General features: G+C 33.1%; 4 protein-coding genes across 8 annotated transcripts in view; 1 reads left to right on the plus strand and 3 right to left on the minus strand.

The window, feature by feature from the left end:
* Positions 1 to 1,310, plus strand: part of LOC127061883 (plexin-A4) — a 277,822-nt gene extending 276,512 nt beyond the window's left edge. Inside the window, exon 12 of the mRNA XM_050989346.1 lies at positions 1 to 1,310. This exon is cut by the window's left edge and continues 2,627 nt beyond it. The gene's annotated coding sequence lies outside the window, so the exon portion shown is untranslated.
* Positions 1,311 to 5,748: 4,438 nt separating this feature from the next.
* Positions 5,749 to 11,053, minus strand: LOC127061884 (NPC1-like intracellular cholesterol transporter 1). Of its 3 annotated transcripts, XM_050989347.1 has the most exons (10): positions 10,773 to 11,053; positions 10,052 to 10,259; positions 9,694 to 9,940; positions 9,533 to 9,615; positions 9,022 to 9,466; positions 8,137 to 8,391; positions 7,721 to 8,023; positions 7,038 to 7,602; positions 6,454 to 6,936; positions 5,749 to 6,353 (listed from the first exon to the last, which is right to left on the minus strand). In XM_050989347.1, the coding sequence occupies exons 2-10, from the start codon at positions 10,150 to 10,152 to the stop codon at positions 5,938 to 5,940; spliced, it is 2,898 nt and encodes a 965-aa protein (XP_050845304.1). In that variant the 5' UTR covers positions 10,153 to 10,259; positions 10,773 to 11,053; the 3' UTR covers positions 5,749 to 5,937. The 3 variants fall into 3 exon arrangements, with proteins under 3 accessions (XP_050845304.1, XP_050845306.1, XP_050845305.1); XM_050989349.1 differs by lacking the exon at positions 10,052 to 10,259 and having other exon boundaries at positions 9,694 to 9,935; positions 10,773 to 11,052; XM_050989348.1 differs by having other exon boundaries at positions 9,694 to 9,935; positions 10,052 to 11,052.
* A 477-nt stretch (positions 11,054 to 11,530) lies between these two features.
* LOC127061890 (uncharacterized) lies at positions 11,531 to 12,959 on the minus strand. Its single transcript, XM_050989366.1, has 2 exons — positions 12,822 to 12,959; positions 11,531 to 12,130 (listed from the first exon to the last, which is right to left on the minus strand). The coding sequence occupies exons 1-2, from the start codon at positions 12,957 to 12,959 to the stop codon at positions 11,777 to 11,779; spliced, it is 492 nt and encodes a 163-aa protein (XP_050845323.1). The 3' UTR covers positions 11,531 to 11,776.
* A 981-nt stretch (positions 12,960 to 13,940) lies between these two features.
* On the minus strand, positions 13,941 to 16,999 carry LOC127061888 (PI-PLC X domain-containing protein 1-like). 3 transcript variants are annotated; one of them, XM_050989360.1, is made up of 6 exons: positions 16,507 to 16,986; positions 16,002 to 16,175; positions 15,532 to 15,763; positions 15,091 to 15,444; positions 14,825 to 15,012; positions 13,941 to 14,730 (listed from the first exon to the last, which is right to left on the minus strand). In XM_050989360.1, exons 1-6 carry the CDS (start codon positions 16,553 to 16,555, stop codon positions 14,369 to 14,371), a joined length of 1,359 nt encoding a protein of 452 aa, XP_050845317.1. In that variant the 5' UTR covers positions 16,556 to 16,986; the 3' UTR covers positions 13,941 to 14,368. The 3 variants fall into 3 exon arrangements, with proteins under 3 accessions (XP_050845317.1, XP_050845318.1, XP_050845319.1); XM_050989362.1 differs by having other exon boundaries at positions 14,506 to 14,730; positions 14,817 to 15,012; positions 16,507 to 16,999; XM_050989361.1 differs by lacking the exon at positions 16,002 to 16,175 and having other exon boundaries at positions 16,507 to 16,989.
* Positions 17,000 to 17,350: the final 351 nt, after the last annotated feature.

Genomic DNA, 17,350 nt, shown 5'->3' on the forward strand with positions numbered 1-17,350 from the left:
GCGTATTATTTATACTCACATGCATTCGATAATGAGAGTGAATGTGACACACAGAGAGAGAGAGAGAGAGAGAGAGAAAGAGAAAGAGAGAGGTAGAATAAGAGAGAGAGAGAGAGAGAGATAAAAAGAAAAATCAAGAAAAAACGAGAAGCAGAATGCACTGGTTTGCGTAGAATGAAAAACAGACGGAAAAAAGATAAAGAGAAAAATAAAAAAATAAAAGGAGATGAGATATGTCGTCCGCTAATTAACGGAAAGATGGACTGTGTATTAGTTAGTAAGTATTAATCTAATGGAATATGGCCGTGCGCGAGGCCAGCTCGATGTGACGGTTGTGTTGAGTGTGCGTGCTTCCCCTCCCTTCCTAACCCCTCTATCACCCCCACCAGCCTTATAGCATCTCTCCCTTCCTTTGTCACCAAGTTCATCGTTCCATTTTCTCATTAATCGTTCGTTCGTTCCCTTCTCCGCATCGTTGTACTCCTTACCCCTATTTTATCAATGCATTGTACAACGCATCTATACTTACATGGACAAATATGTAACTACGTAAGTACATACATACGTAAAGAGTCAAAAAAGTATCTTATTTCCAAATCAATCAATCAACTATACATTCCCTCTCACCTTCCTTTAAATTTTAAACAATATCATTGATATCATTCGAGAGATAAAGAAATAAAAGATACACACATATTTACTTTTCTCTTCGCTCTATTTCTTCATCTCGAGTATCTTGTCAATATCTCTCGTTTCTTATCTCTCTCTCTCTCTCTCTCTCTCTCTCTCTCTCTCTCGCATTCTCTCTCTCTCTCTCTCTCTCTCTCTCTCTCTCTTTCTCTCTTTCTCTCTCATAAATCGCTCATACATATATGTTTCCTCGCCGTTAAGAAAAGCGTCAACGTTTTCTCTCTTTCATCTCCCACTCCATTTTGGATCGCGTCGTGCTACTTAGCACACCTCTACCCCTTCCCCTCCCCCTTAAATCCATATCCATCCATTAATCCATCCAACCATCCATTCATCCAAATCTTTATTCCCCTTTATATTCTACCCAAATCAACACCAACAGCCTTCCTCTGTTCCTACCCTCGTCTATTATTCCTACTCCCCACTCCCACCCCCTTGTAATGCTTCAACGCCTCCGTCGTCATGTTGTTGTCACTCTTAATTATTGTAATATATAATGAATAACGATCACTGTTGAGTATTGTCTGATTGTAATACATTGATATTGAATTGATATGAATTGATAATCATTAATTAAAAAAAAAGAAAAAAAAAAAAGCGTAATATTAAACTCTGTGGATGTAGCTAATATCGGTGTGAGAGCGAAAGAGCGAGAGAATGTGGTGGTACGTATATATGTGTGTGTGTTTGTAAGAAAGAGAGAGAGAGAGAGAGAGAGAGCGAGAGGTAAAGTTTGAAAGAGAATAAAGAGAGAGAGTCGTATGTATTATAAAAAATACGAGCGACCATATATGAATGAATCGATCGCAATGGGCGACGTTTGACGAGCGTGATATATATATACATATATTATTTGTGTGTGTATATATATATAAATACATATATACATATAATACGTTCACTCTCGAAATCATGAAGAAGAAAAAAGAAAAGAACAGAAAATAAGAAAAAATGATAAAAAAAGCCGGCGTTACCTTCTCTTCGTAAGATTCAAAATGTCCGCCATAATAATAATAATAATGATGATAATGATGACGATGATAACGATAATGATGATGACGATGACGATATTATGATGATAATGATAATGATGATGATAATTATGATGACTGTTAGTCAGAGTAAGTATAGCGTCGTGCGAAAATGGCGAGTAAAAGAAAAATGTCGAAGCACAATTTTTTAATCGATTTGACCGAAAAGTTCACGCTACCAAAGTTACCCCCTTCTCCCGCTTCCCCAATAACGATTTCTTACCCACCCCCAGCCCCCGACAGACCCTTGACGTATTGTAATTTATATTATTTTTAATAAATGTATAATATGGACACCGATTTGTGTCTCTTCTCGGCAAACTCGTGACAATGCGATCGGACGAGATAAAAATGTTGGTGGAGATTGTCCGATGTTCTCCTTTGGATATATGCGTGTATGTTCAGCGTGTATGTTGTGTGTTGTGTGTCTGTGTGTTTGTGTCTCTGTGTATATGTTCGTTCGTGTATGTTCCTCGTGCGTGATATCAAGAAAGTGATAATGGGTGGGTGCGCGTCCTGTGCGTCAATTCAATGTGCAGTTGTTGTCCCGTGAAGGAAAAAATAATACATATATTATTGGATCGAAAAAAGAGTATTAATGGGAAGGGCAAGGTAATAATTAAAAAAATAAAAATTAAAAAAAAAAAAGAAAAGAAAGAGAGAGGAAGGAAAAAACATGGATAACCAAAAAAATCACTGACAAAAGAACAAACAGATTTGGATTAGATAAATGATCGTGACGGAAAGGTAAGAAAAAGTATATATGTATATGTGTATATACACATATATATATACATATACATATACACACGTACATATGTACTTATATAAACGAATGATTTAAAAAAAGACGCAGGAAATATTGGGGTAGTTCAGTGTCACGTGACAAACTGCTTAGAGAGAGGAGGAGTAAGAGAGAGATGGAGAGAGAGAGAGAGAGAGAAAAATAGAGAAATGAATTAAGACGTATGACAAAAATGGGGCAAGGCCAGACAGGGTAAAAATAAATAAAGAAAAGAAAACAAAACGAAACAAATAAAAATAAAAGAGCAAAATTAAAAAGAATTGTCGAGGTACGACGAGAACTGGCGAGAACGAATATTTTAATAATGGCGAACGAATAAGTCTCGAATAAAGACGCTGATAATATCGCGAGATTTACAAATGGAAAAAGACGATGAATTACTAATAAAAGGAATAGATAGATACAAAAAAAATAGAGATACACAGATAGAGAAAGAGAGAAGGAGAGAGAGAGAAAGAGAGAGAAATGGTATTAGTCGCAAAAGGAATATATTAATCGTGTTAACCCTTTACACTCGACAAATATGGCGTCTATATAAAATAATAAAATATCTATATAATAACGATGAATCATCTAACGTCGTTTAATTTCAACGATCATATTATTTTTTATATCATTTACATATCACTGTCTTATTATTATCAATTGATAATTGATTCGCGTGATAATTAAGTGTAAAGGTTTAATATCGGAATTGTTTTAATATTATTTTTACAATTTTCTTCGAATCATGACGAAAACGTAAGCAAGAAAAAAAGAGAAAAAGAAAGAAAGAGAAAGGGAAGAAGAAGGGGAAAATTCAAATCATGCTTTAATCCCTTAGCTCGTTCTCAATCATTATCGTTACCCCGTGAAATATCATGAGTATATCTGTAAAGATGATGGGGCGGAAGAAGAAAGAGATGGAGGTGGGGATTCGTGAAGGGGAGGATTAAGAGGGGGAGAATTGAAAAAAGAAAAAAAAAGAAGAAGAAGAAGAAGAAGGGCGTATATCTTCCCTCGCGCACACGTCGACTTCAAAATGGTACTAATATATACCCAAAGTGCCTCTGGTAGATTTTTGGGCATAAGCTTTTGACTAATAAAGACTACATAGCGTTTTATCTTATAAATAAAGGAGAGAACAGGGGAAAAAAGATAAAAGAGAAAATGTAGGGAAGATGATTGAGAAGAAGGAGAAGGTCAAAAAGTTGAGAGAAAGAGAGAGATAAGGGAAAAAAGAAGAAGAGAACCAAAAGGAAAGAAAAAAAGATGGCGGATAGCGTCTAACCGAATAAAAAGAGATGAAAGATGAACGATAAAAGGGGAACGAACGAATATTAAAGAATTTTATTGAAGGAAGAGTTTAAACGCTACGTACATACATACATTACATGCATACATATGTATTGCACGTAAGTAGTACATACATATTGTACGTAAAGTCAGACACTTTTTATATAGACATAACGTATTATAGTCGGTAGTATAGTTTCTATGTCGAAAAATGTCTCTGTCTGTTGCCCTGAGCGTCTTTCCCAGATGGTGATGGTACTATACGATATAACCGGGATGTATGAATCCTTTTCAAAAAAAAAAGAAAAAAAGAGACAAAAAAAAGAGAAAAAAAGATAAAAAAAAAGAGAGAAAGAAAAGAAAAAAAAAACGCCGTTTATCTTGACGAATAGAGGACGCCCTCTAACCCCTCCCCTTCTCTCGAGACCATCAAACTCTTCGATCTTTCTTGTAATAATTACGGCATCGCGTTTTTGTATCATCTCCTCGATGACATTATCCATTTCGATTCTTTCTCTTTCTCTCTCTCTCTCTCTCTCTCTCTATCTATCTCTCTCTCTCTCTTTCTGTTTTACCTCGCATTATATCATTTGTATCACGTGACACACCCTTTCTTTCGTCACTTTCTATTCTTACTCCCTTCTATCCGAGCCCTTTTTCCAACAATTTATTAAAATTCCCAGTCCCAGATTGGCACGTTTTTGGCTAAATAAAATATTATCATTGTATCATCGATGGTTCCTCGTTAATTATGAAATGTACGGATCCCCACACTTTGTAAGAGTTAAGGAGATCTGTCGGTGTGTATGTATAATATATGAACGTGTGCGTGTGCGTGTCTGGGTATATATCGCCGTATCATTCTATACGTGTGGCTTTGCCGTCGACATCACTCTAGACTTACACACTTCTACCTTCTACCCCATCAACCATCCCTTATCCTCACCAATCAACCATTCCATCATTTTCCACAATATTTGGGATGACGACGGTTCAACTACCCCGCGTGTGTTGGTTGTGTTGCGTGTGAAATTTTATGCCGATGCGAATGCACGAATTGAATTTACAAATGTGTGCGCCTATCCGAGTGTTTTCGGTGTTTCTTAATGTGTGTACGCCTGTGTTGTATATCTGTGAAATCTATATCCTTTCTTCTCTATCTCTATTTCTCTCTCTCTCTCTCTCTCTTTCTCTCTTTATATATATATATATATATATATATATATATATATATATATATATATTATTTCTCTTTGACTACTCTTATTTGTCCTTGAAAAATCTATTTCTGCGAATATGCAGAGATCAGAGGAAAGAAAAAGAAAAATAAGGAACGAATTGATTGTATCGATGATTAAGGTGAAAGAGAGAGAAAGAGAGAGAGAAAGAGAGAGAAGTAAGAAAAGAGAAAGAGATAGAGAATAGAATAGGATACAGAAAAATGATGAAAGAGAATCGTACGAATGTTTTTAGACTGTGCAAGACTGAGAGAGACAGCGGAGGGAGGACAATGATCGCATCCATGGTCCGCTCCCTCGTCGCTCATTTTTACGTCATAAACATTAATTACGATTATACATATTGAGAAAAGCAAGAGGAAGAAAAAAAAAAGAAAGAAAGAAAGAGAGAAAGGAAAGGAAAGGAAAGGAAAAGAAAAGAACGCATCCAACAAGAAGAACACGAGATTACGTTACGTTTATAATAGTCATGTTCCTTTTCCGATCGATAATTATTAAAAATAATAAATCTCTATATCAATCCTTGCTACAATATTATTTTGTACTTGTTTTTTTATTAATATCTTAATATATTATATAAATATATTATAAATAATGCCGTTTTTAAGTTATCCGACTTTTATTATTATTATTATTAATTATTATTTTTATTATTATTATTATTATTATTATTATTATTTTTGTATAAATGTGTGATTAATAGTACGAATAGTGTAATAATTTTGTATGTTTATTGAACCAAAAATAAATATTATTGATAAAGAAAAAAAAAATGGCGCAGAGCGAGAGCTTTCGATTTTCTTTTTTTCGTTCTTTAATCTTTGTGGAAACGCGCACACACGCCCGCCCACGCCCACAGAAATCAAAATTCGATAGATGAGATAAAATACATATAATTTCAATTTTCCGTTTCCTTGTTCAACGGTTTATCTACTTCTTCGTCCGTTGTTGCCGTCGTCAAATTATCAAAATCGCGCGATGATCGTTCGTTATTACGTCGAAGACTCCGTGGACCAACTGTGCTCAATACAACGGGTAAAAGAAATAAACCGTGCCAAAGACCAAATAATATTACCAAGAAGAATATTTTGAAAAATGCACGAAACACATAGGCGTCCGAAAAAGCCAACATCGAGAGTGCTAACAAAGTTGATCCTGCACCATAGGCTACAGCAGCTCCGATGTGTTTAACTGCGATCAATGCTCTTATCTTACGATCTTGATCCTTTTTCTTTTCCTGTGACGATGCATTTAGAAAAGCATGTGCTATGTGTGCCGCATAATCTACGCTCAAACCAACCGCTAACTCGAGACCTGTTTAAAATGTTAAGAAACGAACGGAATTCAAGTACTCGTCAATTCAATGTATAAATTCAATGAAAAATGCAACGAAGGATTAATAGGTGACTCTCACCTATGCAAGAGACTATGTCGATCGTCAAACCCCAAAAATACATGAATCCACATACATTGAGTAGCGTTAAAAGTACACACAACAAAATCCAAAAACATGTTTGTGGTTCTGCTATCAATATCGCTGTAGTAGCCATTACACATATCAGTGCTAAAATAATATTCCGTAGGACTTCCTGCGCGATTAATTTATCGGTCACCCATGTGCTAAACATTTTACTCCAAATCGTAACGAATCCATCGATTCCAGTTTCTCTTGCTATTTTTTTAGTATCATCCATCGCTGGGATCCATTCGTGTGGGCCGGAAAATTTCCTAAAGAAAAATTCTATAGTAGCGATTAAAATTGGTGGCGCGTTTTCCCCACATTTGAGTTTTCCGTTGAAACGAAAATTCATTTGATATTTTCCACCCGCTCGACTGAAGAGAAATTTCGATAAATATCGTTGAAAATCTTCCTGTTTTATATCGTCCTTCGTTAAATCTAAAAAAAAAAAAAGAAATGTTTATCGCAACTATCATATTTGAGAAAATCGTTGTAAAAAGAAAAGAAATAATTAAAAATTAAATATTCTTCAGACTTACCTGCTTGATAAAATTTCTTAACGAAATTTGCAAAATGATCTGGCCAAGATTCGATTTTCTCCACTGATGATAAATTCTTCAAGTTAGACGTTAGCGTCATTATCTTAGAAAATTCAGATGGATAATCGATGTTACCGATAAATACGTAAGCACTGTGACCCTTTTGCGAAAAATATTGATGTCTCACGGCAATATAATCGTTTAAATGTGTGCCCTTTGGTAAAAACCATATTGGATCAAACCATTGTTCCAATCGATACGAACCAACAGAACCCGCTGATGCTGTTATTATCGTGATCAATATTATAATAAATTTGCCAGGTAAAGTCAAAACGATCTTTGAATACAAACGATCTATTAATTTCGTGGATAATGCTTTGTTGGGATCGACAATTTTCGTAACATGATTTTCATGAACAATACACGGTATTATACCGTTCCTTTTTTCTTCGATTCGTTTTGCATCCAAGGTAAAAAAAGCAACGAAGAATGTAATTTGCAATAAAAACGTTACGAGAACTCCGACCGCTGCATAGATGCAAAATGATTGAAGCGACGGTAATATCTGAAAGTTAAATGATATTTAAATGTTATATCGATTTATTGTTAAATCGTTATAACATTAAAATATGATTATTATGTAATTAAAATGTAAGTATATTAAAAAAGTATTAAATACGTACCGTTGACGCACCGATAATAAATGCTACGACATCGGTAAACGATGTTATGCAAATGGCAGAACCCGCGTGACCCAACGTAAGACCTATCCTTTCATGTAATATTTTTTTTCTGTTTTCTTCGAACGAATGTATTTGCTCCCAAGACGCCATCATTACGAATAAATCGTCTACTCCAAGGCCCAGTAGCATAAATGGTAAGGACGTATGTACTGGACCGTAAGGAATTCCAATTACGGAACATATACCTATGGATATTATGAAGGCACCGCCAACGCAAAGTAATCCAGTTGCGGTTAGACAAAACTATTTAAAAATAAAATATAGAAATAGTATACACACACACACACACACATATATATATACTATTTTTATAAATACTTCTTATAAGTAACAATTTACAGAAGCATCATAATTACCCTCCATTCTACCCAGTTGAAATTAGAAAGAATGAATTGAACGTAAAAAAACATCAACAATATTCCTATCGCTAATTTGTCTATATCTTGAAACAAGGTCGACGAACTGATGTCTCCAAAACTTCTACCTGCTTCGTAAAATAAACCCAATGTTTCATTCGGATAATTATCCTTGTTCCAATTTTTCAATTCTGTGGAAGCTTCTTCTAAAGTACGCAGAAATCCCAATTCCCATTTCAATGCTTCTTCTGTTGCCTGAATAAATTATCATTGAGAATGATTATCTCTCTACTTACACTTTATTATTAATTTCTTACAACCAGTAATAAAGTAGAGATTGTAAGTTACGAATGAATATGCATATCTGATATATAATTTTATGTAATCGTAGTTTTTATGTGCAAAGTACTAAAAAATTTATTCTAATCACCTCTCGACTCATTGCTGGTTTGTAGCTTTTTTATTTTACTATTTTCAGCTGAATATACTGTAATATGGTATTGGATGATTGAATGAATTAATTATTAAAATAATATAGTGTTGTTTAAACGATTAATAATAAAAAAGATTAAGTAACTTTTTCAAACAATCATTGGAATTTCATTGTTAAGCTTATCTTCTTGAAAAATGTTTTTCGCATTTTAAATACATAATACAATATAATCAAGTGAGCCCCAAAATAAATAATTCTTTTCAAAGAATGTTTCCTTTAGATTACCATTATTGTAATTAAAAGTATATTGCTGTAAAACAGATATTTCATGTGAAATATTATTTATCTAGGAATATTTTACAAAACATGAAAATATACTATACTTCTTTCTATTACACAGATACAAAAATGCAACATACATATGTTAAAAATTTAATAGAGACTTACCTTACCCAATCAGCTGTTCCAGCATCATTTCCAAATGTATCCATGTCTATATTGGAAAAATTCACGCGCACCATGAACTGTGTTTTGATTGCTTTGGCTGACACGATTCTGCCATTTTCGTCTCTCGTAATTTCGCCTAAGAGATCAGTGAAATTCATAGGATGACCAAGCGTAGGACTGACTTTAATAGTATTTATCTTCGTAATGATATCTTGTTTGGTTTGTTTCTCAATCTGATCGCTGTCATATTCCCAAATATCAAGAATACTATGTACAAAGCAAGCTCTTGGTAAACTTTCATATATACTACAATATAATTTAGTATCTGCGTGAACCGCTGGTTCGAATTCTGTTTCATTTAATTTTACGGCAGGTTCTTCTTCAAAAAAATCATCTTCCAAAGGATCTGTACTCCTTGTCTTTCGAATATGAGATGTTATAGAAGGTACTCTATCAACAAGACAAAACAATTATTATTGTTCACAACTTTTTTGATACATGTATATAATTACTTACTTTAAGCACACATCTGTCCATGAAATGAATGTACGTTTACCAGGAACCTCGATCAATATCACTTGTTTTGTAATTTCATTCAACTGAAACAAATGCCAATGTATGAATATTTTAAATAATACAAAAAAGTTATTTAAAATTCATAGAAAATATATTGATACCTTGGCGAGTATTTCTGGCTGCAGAACATCATCTCCTGTCAAAATTATATTCTGTACTCTTTGTCCTTCTCCGAAATTAGACAAAAACCATTCTGTGTCATGTACAAAGTCAGAGTTGGGAGGAATCCAAAGTTTTAATGGACTTTTTTCTTGTCGAAACCAATATAATCCACCAAGACAAAATAAGATAATCATAACGCTTCCTATTAACCATCTCTGTGGTCTTAGAGCTATTCTTGATCCTAAACTAAAAGAAGCGCAAATAAAATAATGTTTCAGTTGTGTACTCATCATTCATTCTAACCAGGCTTTGTAATACTACATTGTGCTATGAATACTCAATGAGCTTTGAACTTACACATAAAAAAACCGCTCTACTCTTTCCGATATACGTTCTGGTATGCGATGCATGATACTCCTAAAAGATCTTCTTTTAGCAGTTCTTTTTTGTATCTCCATTTTATTTGTTAGACGTAAAAATTTGAATCGTAATAGATTATCTTCCTTTATAGATACTATAGCTTGGATTTACATATTAAACTGGTAAGAGCATCGATGATCTAATACTAATATATGACAAAAAGAATATCACACAATGGTAACGTCAGAGGTATATCACATAAAGGGGACTTGCGGACTTTACTCTTATTAATTCACACTATCATAACCTCTACATATAAACTAACATAGAAAACAATTTATACCGTATACATAATCAATAAAATCATTGATTCCAATCACGATATTAAAACCGCGATAAGATTCCATTAGAAATATGTATTTGCAAAATTTTTATAGAACTCTTTATTACTCAATGCTATTTTAGAAATAAGAATATATAAATCAAAGAGACAGTTGTAAATGATTCCAAATAAATGTTTACAAATATATAATTCAAAACACGTTTGATACCGGCAATCAATCAACAAATCAAACATTATCTCTTTCTCTCTCTCTTTCTTTCTTTCTTTCTCTCTCTCTCTCTCTCTCTCTCTCTTTCTCTTTATCTATCGAATATCGATAAGCTATTCACTCGCACGCACGTAATAAAATAAAATCAAAAATATATAAGAACTTACTTGATGAATACACATTTATATAATGTTCTCTATTGTCGCAACATTTTATTTAAAATTAGATCAGTAACGTTCGCACCGTGATATAAAACTTTTACAGTGCATAGAATAGCAACTGTAGTATAGCGTTTGATGACTTTTAATGAATGCCTTTTCGATGAAATATGACGTTACAGTGCACTTCTCAACGACTGTTCTTTTAATACACACGTCAGTTTAGAATCGATTCCTAGTAATCTTTATTCCGTTTCTTTCGATCGAGCAATCGAAATAAAAAAAACTTGATTTAAAGGCATGGCGATAATAATCAATAAGAAATTTCTTTTTTCCTTTTTTTTTTTTTTTTTATATACCGATCGAAGCATATGAATTTCTTCTGAAGTAAGATTCATATACTATAAAAATATTAAATTTAAACATAAAAAATATAAATATATATATATATACACATATATATAAATAGAAATAAATTATTTTCAAATAATTTCCTTACAAATTCCTTTGTGCTTTTATTATCGATTTTTTTTTCCAACATGGATGAAAATAAGATTTAAAATATATATCGCCTATATATATATGTATATATATATATATGTATAGACGTGATAATAGGATGTAAATTAAAATAGAAAATCTATACAGAAGATATATATGAAAATTATATACAAAAAATATTTATATATATATATATGTGTGCATATATATATATTCAGGCACTTATAAAAAATAAGAAAAAATAAATTATTTAACAATACAACAACTATGCTGTTTCAACTATAATTTTATTAAGAATAAACTAATAAAAAAATTGGTATACAAATTGTCACTGCACGAATGCGATATGACTCAGATGGGTGATATTATTACATTAAATTATCTTACAATTGTTAGTCATCGAGAGAAAGAGATCAGAAAGAAAGAGATAGAAAGAAAGATACAGACAGAGCATGCGTCGCTGAAAACATCATACGATTCATAAAGAACCTAATGAAAGAAGTATAGAATTTTTAAATGATATGTAAATATCGTACCATACAAGATAGACAAATGTACACCAAAATGGCGATACAACAGGCATGGGAAATGATTTGACAAAAATTAGGTGCCTCGATTACTTCTAAATGTATTAAAGTCGATAACATATTACTGATAGCAAACATTAGCATGATCGTTCTCGCTGGAAAAAAACATGGCGAAGTATTCAACCAAATCGGTACGATCAAGAGGTAAGGTAAAACGATCGCTAGATCATTGTAATGAGCACTCCTGATACGATCCACTGCCGGATGTCCACCACCGTTTGGGCATATGATCACTTGACTTCCTTTCATCCACATTCTATCCTCTTCGCTATGTATCACCTGTTATCAAATAATAATATCTTACTTGTATACAATTATATATATTTATATAAACAAAAAAATAAAATCTATAAATAATAATCGTATTAACTTAATTAGTATCTTATCGAAATGTTAAGAAGTATATATATATACATAAGTAGGGTAATGAACTTTCTAGACATCGAAGATCATGTTAACTGAAACTAAACGTGTTGTTAATTGAATTTATACGGATTTGTGAAAATTTAAAAATACATTTATGAACTTTTACCTTTGTCGACGGAACGATTATTTTGAAACTAGTATCATATTAGAGATTATTCTTAATTCACAAATAAAAATATAATAAAATATAAAATTAAAATAAATCAGATTTACATGTAGAAAAATAATTAAATAAAAGTATTTAAATATATATTGAAAAGATCATATATAATATTGTATATAAAAAAAATTAACATTTTTAACTAATCAAAATCGTCCATATTACATATATATATATGTGTGTGTGTGTGTGTATGTATTATATTTTTCATATAAAATATAATATAAAATATGATATAAATAATTCTATAATTATATTATATACAAAAAAATATATATATAAAAGAATATCAATTACTTAAAAATATTGTCCAGATTAATTACAAGGTCGTTAATCATAGGGAAGTTTTAAAAGAACTTTCTTTTATTCGTAGAAAGATCTTACCTGTTTGGCAACACGAACTCGTCCTGTGATCCAAGTCAAGGACATCATCTTCAAAATAAGAACGCTAGCCCACCATGCGTATATCGTCCAAAGTTTCTCTCCTTGTTCCTCTTCGATTGGATTCGCGTTATATAGCATCGTGTTTCATGCACGCAAAAGAAAGAGAGAAGAAAGAGAAAGGGAAGAAGACAGACAGATAGGATCCTCTTTCTCCTTACGTTTTCACTTCAAGCCGAATGACGACGAACTGTTGAACTCCACGGGAGACGATCTAGTTGCGAGGAGAAACCTCGCTCAGATTCTATTTGAGAGTCAAATGACAACCGATTATCCGACTGGCTAACTCCTTCTGTGTTTGAAATCGATTTTCTAAGAAACAGGTACACATATTAAAGTTAACACACTTTTGAATAGATCTGTAAATCTATAGGTATGTTTAAGATTTATCATATCTTATAACATATTATTGATACTGGCTCTATTGTGTTTAAAAAAAAAAAAAAAAAAGTAATAATATATTTTTACCGACAGTATATTTATAATTAAAGTAGTTATTGAAATTATTAAAAATTCTGAACAAAATTATTAATATCACAAATTAAGCAAATAAGATACGGATGTATTAAAGATGAACATACTTTTGTATAGATCTATAGATCTACAAGTATTATTTAAAATCTATCATACCTTATAATAGATTGTCGTGACTGATTATTATATCCAAAATAGATATATATATATATATATATGTGCGCGCGTGTGTATATATATATATATATAATGTTTGAAATTTATAGATATATTTAACACATTATTGACCGTTTATTAATTGCAAAAAGTATTGTGTTTCACCGACTATACTCATAATCGAATTAAAATTATTATAAAAATAATATTAAAAATTTGTTTAAATTGATATTATATCAAAATTAAGTAGAACCACTATCCAAGACGATAAAAAATAATTATAATAACGATTTATATAATTTTATACTTTAATAATTATATAAGTTACATGCATGCATTGTAACCTGTCAATAATGTGTTAATACCAATTTTAATTTTCTTAGAAAATTTAATAAAATTTTTTTAACACTACGTTAAAATCAAAATAAAATCTTCGACAGACATTACATTTTTATTCTGACAATTGGATTGATAAATACAGCTTACATTCTTTTTTGTTTTTTTTTTCCATAATTTTCATTGGCCGTTCGTTCAAGTATTCGAGAATAATAACGTGAATTAAATAACGTGATTTTTTTTTTTTGGTTTGTTTTTGTTTTCGTTTTCTTCAATATACACAAAATCCGATCAGAACATGATCAGGATTATCACACGATTAAATCTCAACCAAGGATAAATTATTTCACAAAGGTTGCGATTAATGATTTAAAACTTATTGCTGTACAACGTTATCTCGATATCAACGATATTGTTGCTAACGAAGAGATTTTTTCTTCGATAGAATACGATGAAGATAATCCTGTGATTTCGAGATTATAACGGACGTTTGAAATTTCTTGATATGTATACCTTAAAACATATCATAAACGCCACTGAGCGATATTACTTTTCTTGATGTTCGATTGTATAGAAACATCTATTAGATTATTTCCAAGGAAGAAATCGGTAGCTACGATGTTCGTTTCCTTCCACCATTTCTCTTGAAATCTCACCGTCAGATTTCTATTTACTGCGTCGGCCATTTGTCGTAATCCACCGGACGGTTTGAAGATAATATCCAATGGATACGGTGTCAGTTCTGCCATGACAGCCCACAATGGATTTGGACTATTCCTAGATCTTTTAGGACCCATTATCACATCGTCCAAATATTTGAATAAACCTTCCACTGTTTGCTGATTACCCCAGGCTTGAGACAAAGACGGCCAGAGCCATTCGTAACCTGATAATATTCAAGACAATCAAACCCTTTTATTGATACCTAATTCAAATTGACATATAACAAACGATTCATGTCTAATTACTAACGGTATTACCATTCACCGTATGTTTGTCACCATAGCAAATGATCAATCGTCCACCACCGGTCCAAATATCATTGAGAGTTGGTCCAAGACCAACGACACCTCTATCAGGTTTCAAAATCAAGTCACCAAATTCTCGATGTAAAATCGTTGCCAATCTACGATGTCTACTCGGTCTACCCTCAAAACCAACCGGAAATCTAAGATATAAGATAGATCACTTTGTTAATATCATATCGATAGAGATCAAACGATATTGTATTCCTCGATATCTTCACCTGTGAAAATCCATGATAACGACCTCTCCCCTGGCAACGTCTAGAAAGTTACGAACGTCCTTGATGATCGCCGAAAGCGGTGTGATTCTTATTACATCGTGATTCACCCAAAACCTGTTGATGCTGTTACTTTCCTCACCGGGTGCTGTAGCGTTTGGTCTGGAAGGATAATAACCAACTCTGATATCGAGATAACGTATGCCATGTACCAATTGTGTCCAAACGTTGCGATCCTGAGTTAGCAAATAACGTTGGAAAACGTCTCTTCTAGTCAAATCACCGTGTTTGTAACAACCTGAGTTGTGTGTCCCGGGTATCATCAGGCTGCCGATTGGTAATCTTCCAAGTTGTCTTCTTCGTTTTTATAAAAATAATAATGCACATATGAGAATATGAATTAATGATTAATCGATATATATATACAATGATATATATATGTACCTCAAGTCATACATCCAAGTTGGCCAAATTCGTAAACAAGAGCTCATGAAGAGATTACCATCCTTGTAAAGAGCAACGTGATATTTCAAGCAATGTGGACCAGGAAGTGTAGCACCATCTCGAGTATCCCATCCACCTGGTAATGGAGGTCGACCTACCGTAATATTGGTCCGATAATATCCTCTTGGATGTTCCAACGGGGACAAGATCAATTTAGGTCTGATGGTTTTGTCTGGAAAATAATAGTGACCGTGATCGCGTCGACCGTGATATCATACGTCTGATTCGCTCATTCGGAATAAAAAGAAGAAGAGAAAGAAAGATGCAATGAAAAAAGAGAAAAATAATTGATTCTAGAATATCTCATTGATTTTTAGTTCGTGAAAATAAACATATAAAGAAATAAGTAAATAAGCAATTGATCATGTTATGTCGTACAATGTGCAAAAGAAGCAAACAAAACTTATTACTATGCACTGGGTCAGCAGTGAACACCTTGATGGTATCTGGGTATTCTGTACTCGTAGGACAGTCCAGTTCCCAATTAACTTCTAATTCGGCATCGACGACTTTATCACTGGCAGCGATTGGTCTCCATAAGGAGGAGACCGTCAACCATACCTTCCCACATTGTGCTGCCAAAGCTACAATAAGAACTATCGTTTCAAAATATTCTTAAAAAATTTCGAATGATCGAAATGATTATAACGTGTCCCGTACGAATTAATTATCTCTGCCAATATTAATTTTAACAGGCTACATCCGCCACATATTCAAACTGTTTTTCAATTAACACATTTCATAAATAGTTTCTACCGAGTTTTATAAACAAAATATTGCAATCATATCATGAAGAAATTTGACTTAACTTAACTTGTTTTAAAACGAATCAATGTAACTGAGAAAGTGTTGAAATAAATAATATCAGACGAACTTGGGCAAATAAAATAAAGATCAGCGAATGATTTGACTTACCTATATCGCAGCATGCGTAAAGAAGCAAGAGAATGGTTCCTTTGATCATGATCGAGATTAATAGAATCCTCTTATCGATCACTCCAATTATATCTATCTAAATTAAATTCCCTTCGAAGTAATTCCTCTTTATTGTTGTTGATGTCGATGTCAAAGGTTCGACGACGTCGTAATACAACAAATCCTACGTTTTCTCTGTTTTCAATCTTTTTCGTCCCTCGAACTGAAAGTTCTCGAGACCGTATTCGAATCTTCAGGACATGGATCTTGAAATTTAATTTTATATTGAAACAAGTCTCCGTTTGTTTAAGTCTCAGTTTCAATCACTCGTTCAACATCGAGATCATCGAGAAACTTCAACGAAAGACGTTGTTGACGTTCCACCAGAGGTGTCCCGATTAAAAAAGGTTCAGAGAAATAAAGTGATCGAGGGACAACCCCAGACGACTCTGAACGAACACACCAACGTCGCTCGGTCAAGCTCGGACGTGCTCAGCTCTAGTTTAATATAGAACCCATTGGTTCGCTTGTAAAACGTTCGAGCACATTGTACCATCCTTCCATCACTTCCTCGGACACGTCAATTTGTTCAAAAAGGGGGGAACCGTGTTTTACCTACGTCTCTCTCTCTCTCTCCCTTACTCTCTTGAACCATTTTGTCGCTCCTCTTGGACTCTCTATCGACAACGTGTAGAACCAAGGGGTCAGACTCGGCCACCTAACATTAAACACCCCATTTCCTGCGTATCTTCAGAAGATAGATAGATGGATAGACAGAGAGAGAGAGAGAGAGAGAGACTCATACTGAACGACGATGGAAGGGCGATGATAAGGTTCCTGAGCA

This window comes from Vespula vulgaris, chromosome 2, assembly GCF_905475345.1.
Source record: "Vespula vulgaris chromosome 2, iyVesVulg1.1, whole genome shotgun sequence".
NCBI lineage: Eukaryota > Metazoa > Arthropoda > Insecta > Hymenoptera > Vespidae > Vespula > Vespula vulgaris.

Bases quoted from the DNA above. Each gene is read 5' to 3' on its own strand.
- LOC127061888 (XM_050989360.1), bottom strand. From the start codon at position 16,555: ATGATCAAAGGAACCATTCTCTTGCTTCTTTACGCATGCTGCGATATA. The intron at 15,445-15,531 runs GTACATATATAT...ATAAAAACGAAG, and splicing joins ACTTGGATGTATGACTTGAG to AAGACAACTTGGAAGATTAC. The intron at 14,731-14,824 runs GTAATACCGTTA...GAATATTATCAG, and splicing joins TGACAAACATACGGTGAATG to GTTACGAATGGCTCTGGCCG.
- LOC127061890 (XM_050989366.1), bottom strand. From the start codon at position 12,959: ATGCTATATAACGCGAATCCAATCGAAGAGGAACAAGGAGAGAAACTT. The intron at 12,131-12,821 runs GTAAGATCTTTC...ATTTGATAACAG, and splicing joins GAGTTCGTGTTGCCAAACAG to GTGATACATAGCGAAGAGGA.
- LOC127061884 (XM_050989347.1), bottom strand. From the start codon at position 10,152: ATGGAGATACAAAAAAGAACTGCTAAAAGAAGATCTTTTAGGAGTATC. The intron at 9,616-9,693 runs GTATCAATATAT...CATTTGTTTCAG, and splicing joins AGCCAGAAATACTCGCCAAG to TTGAATGAAATTACAAAACA. The intron at 8,392-9,021 runs GTAAGGTAAGTC...TAATTTATTCAG, and splicing joins ATGCTGGAACAGCTGATTGG to GCAACAGAAGAAGCATTGAA.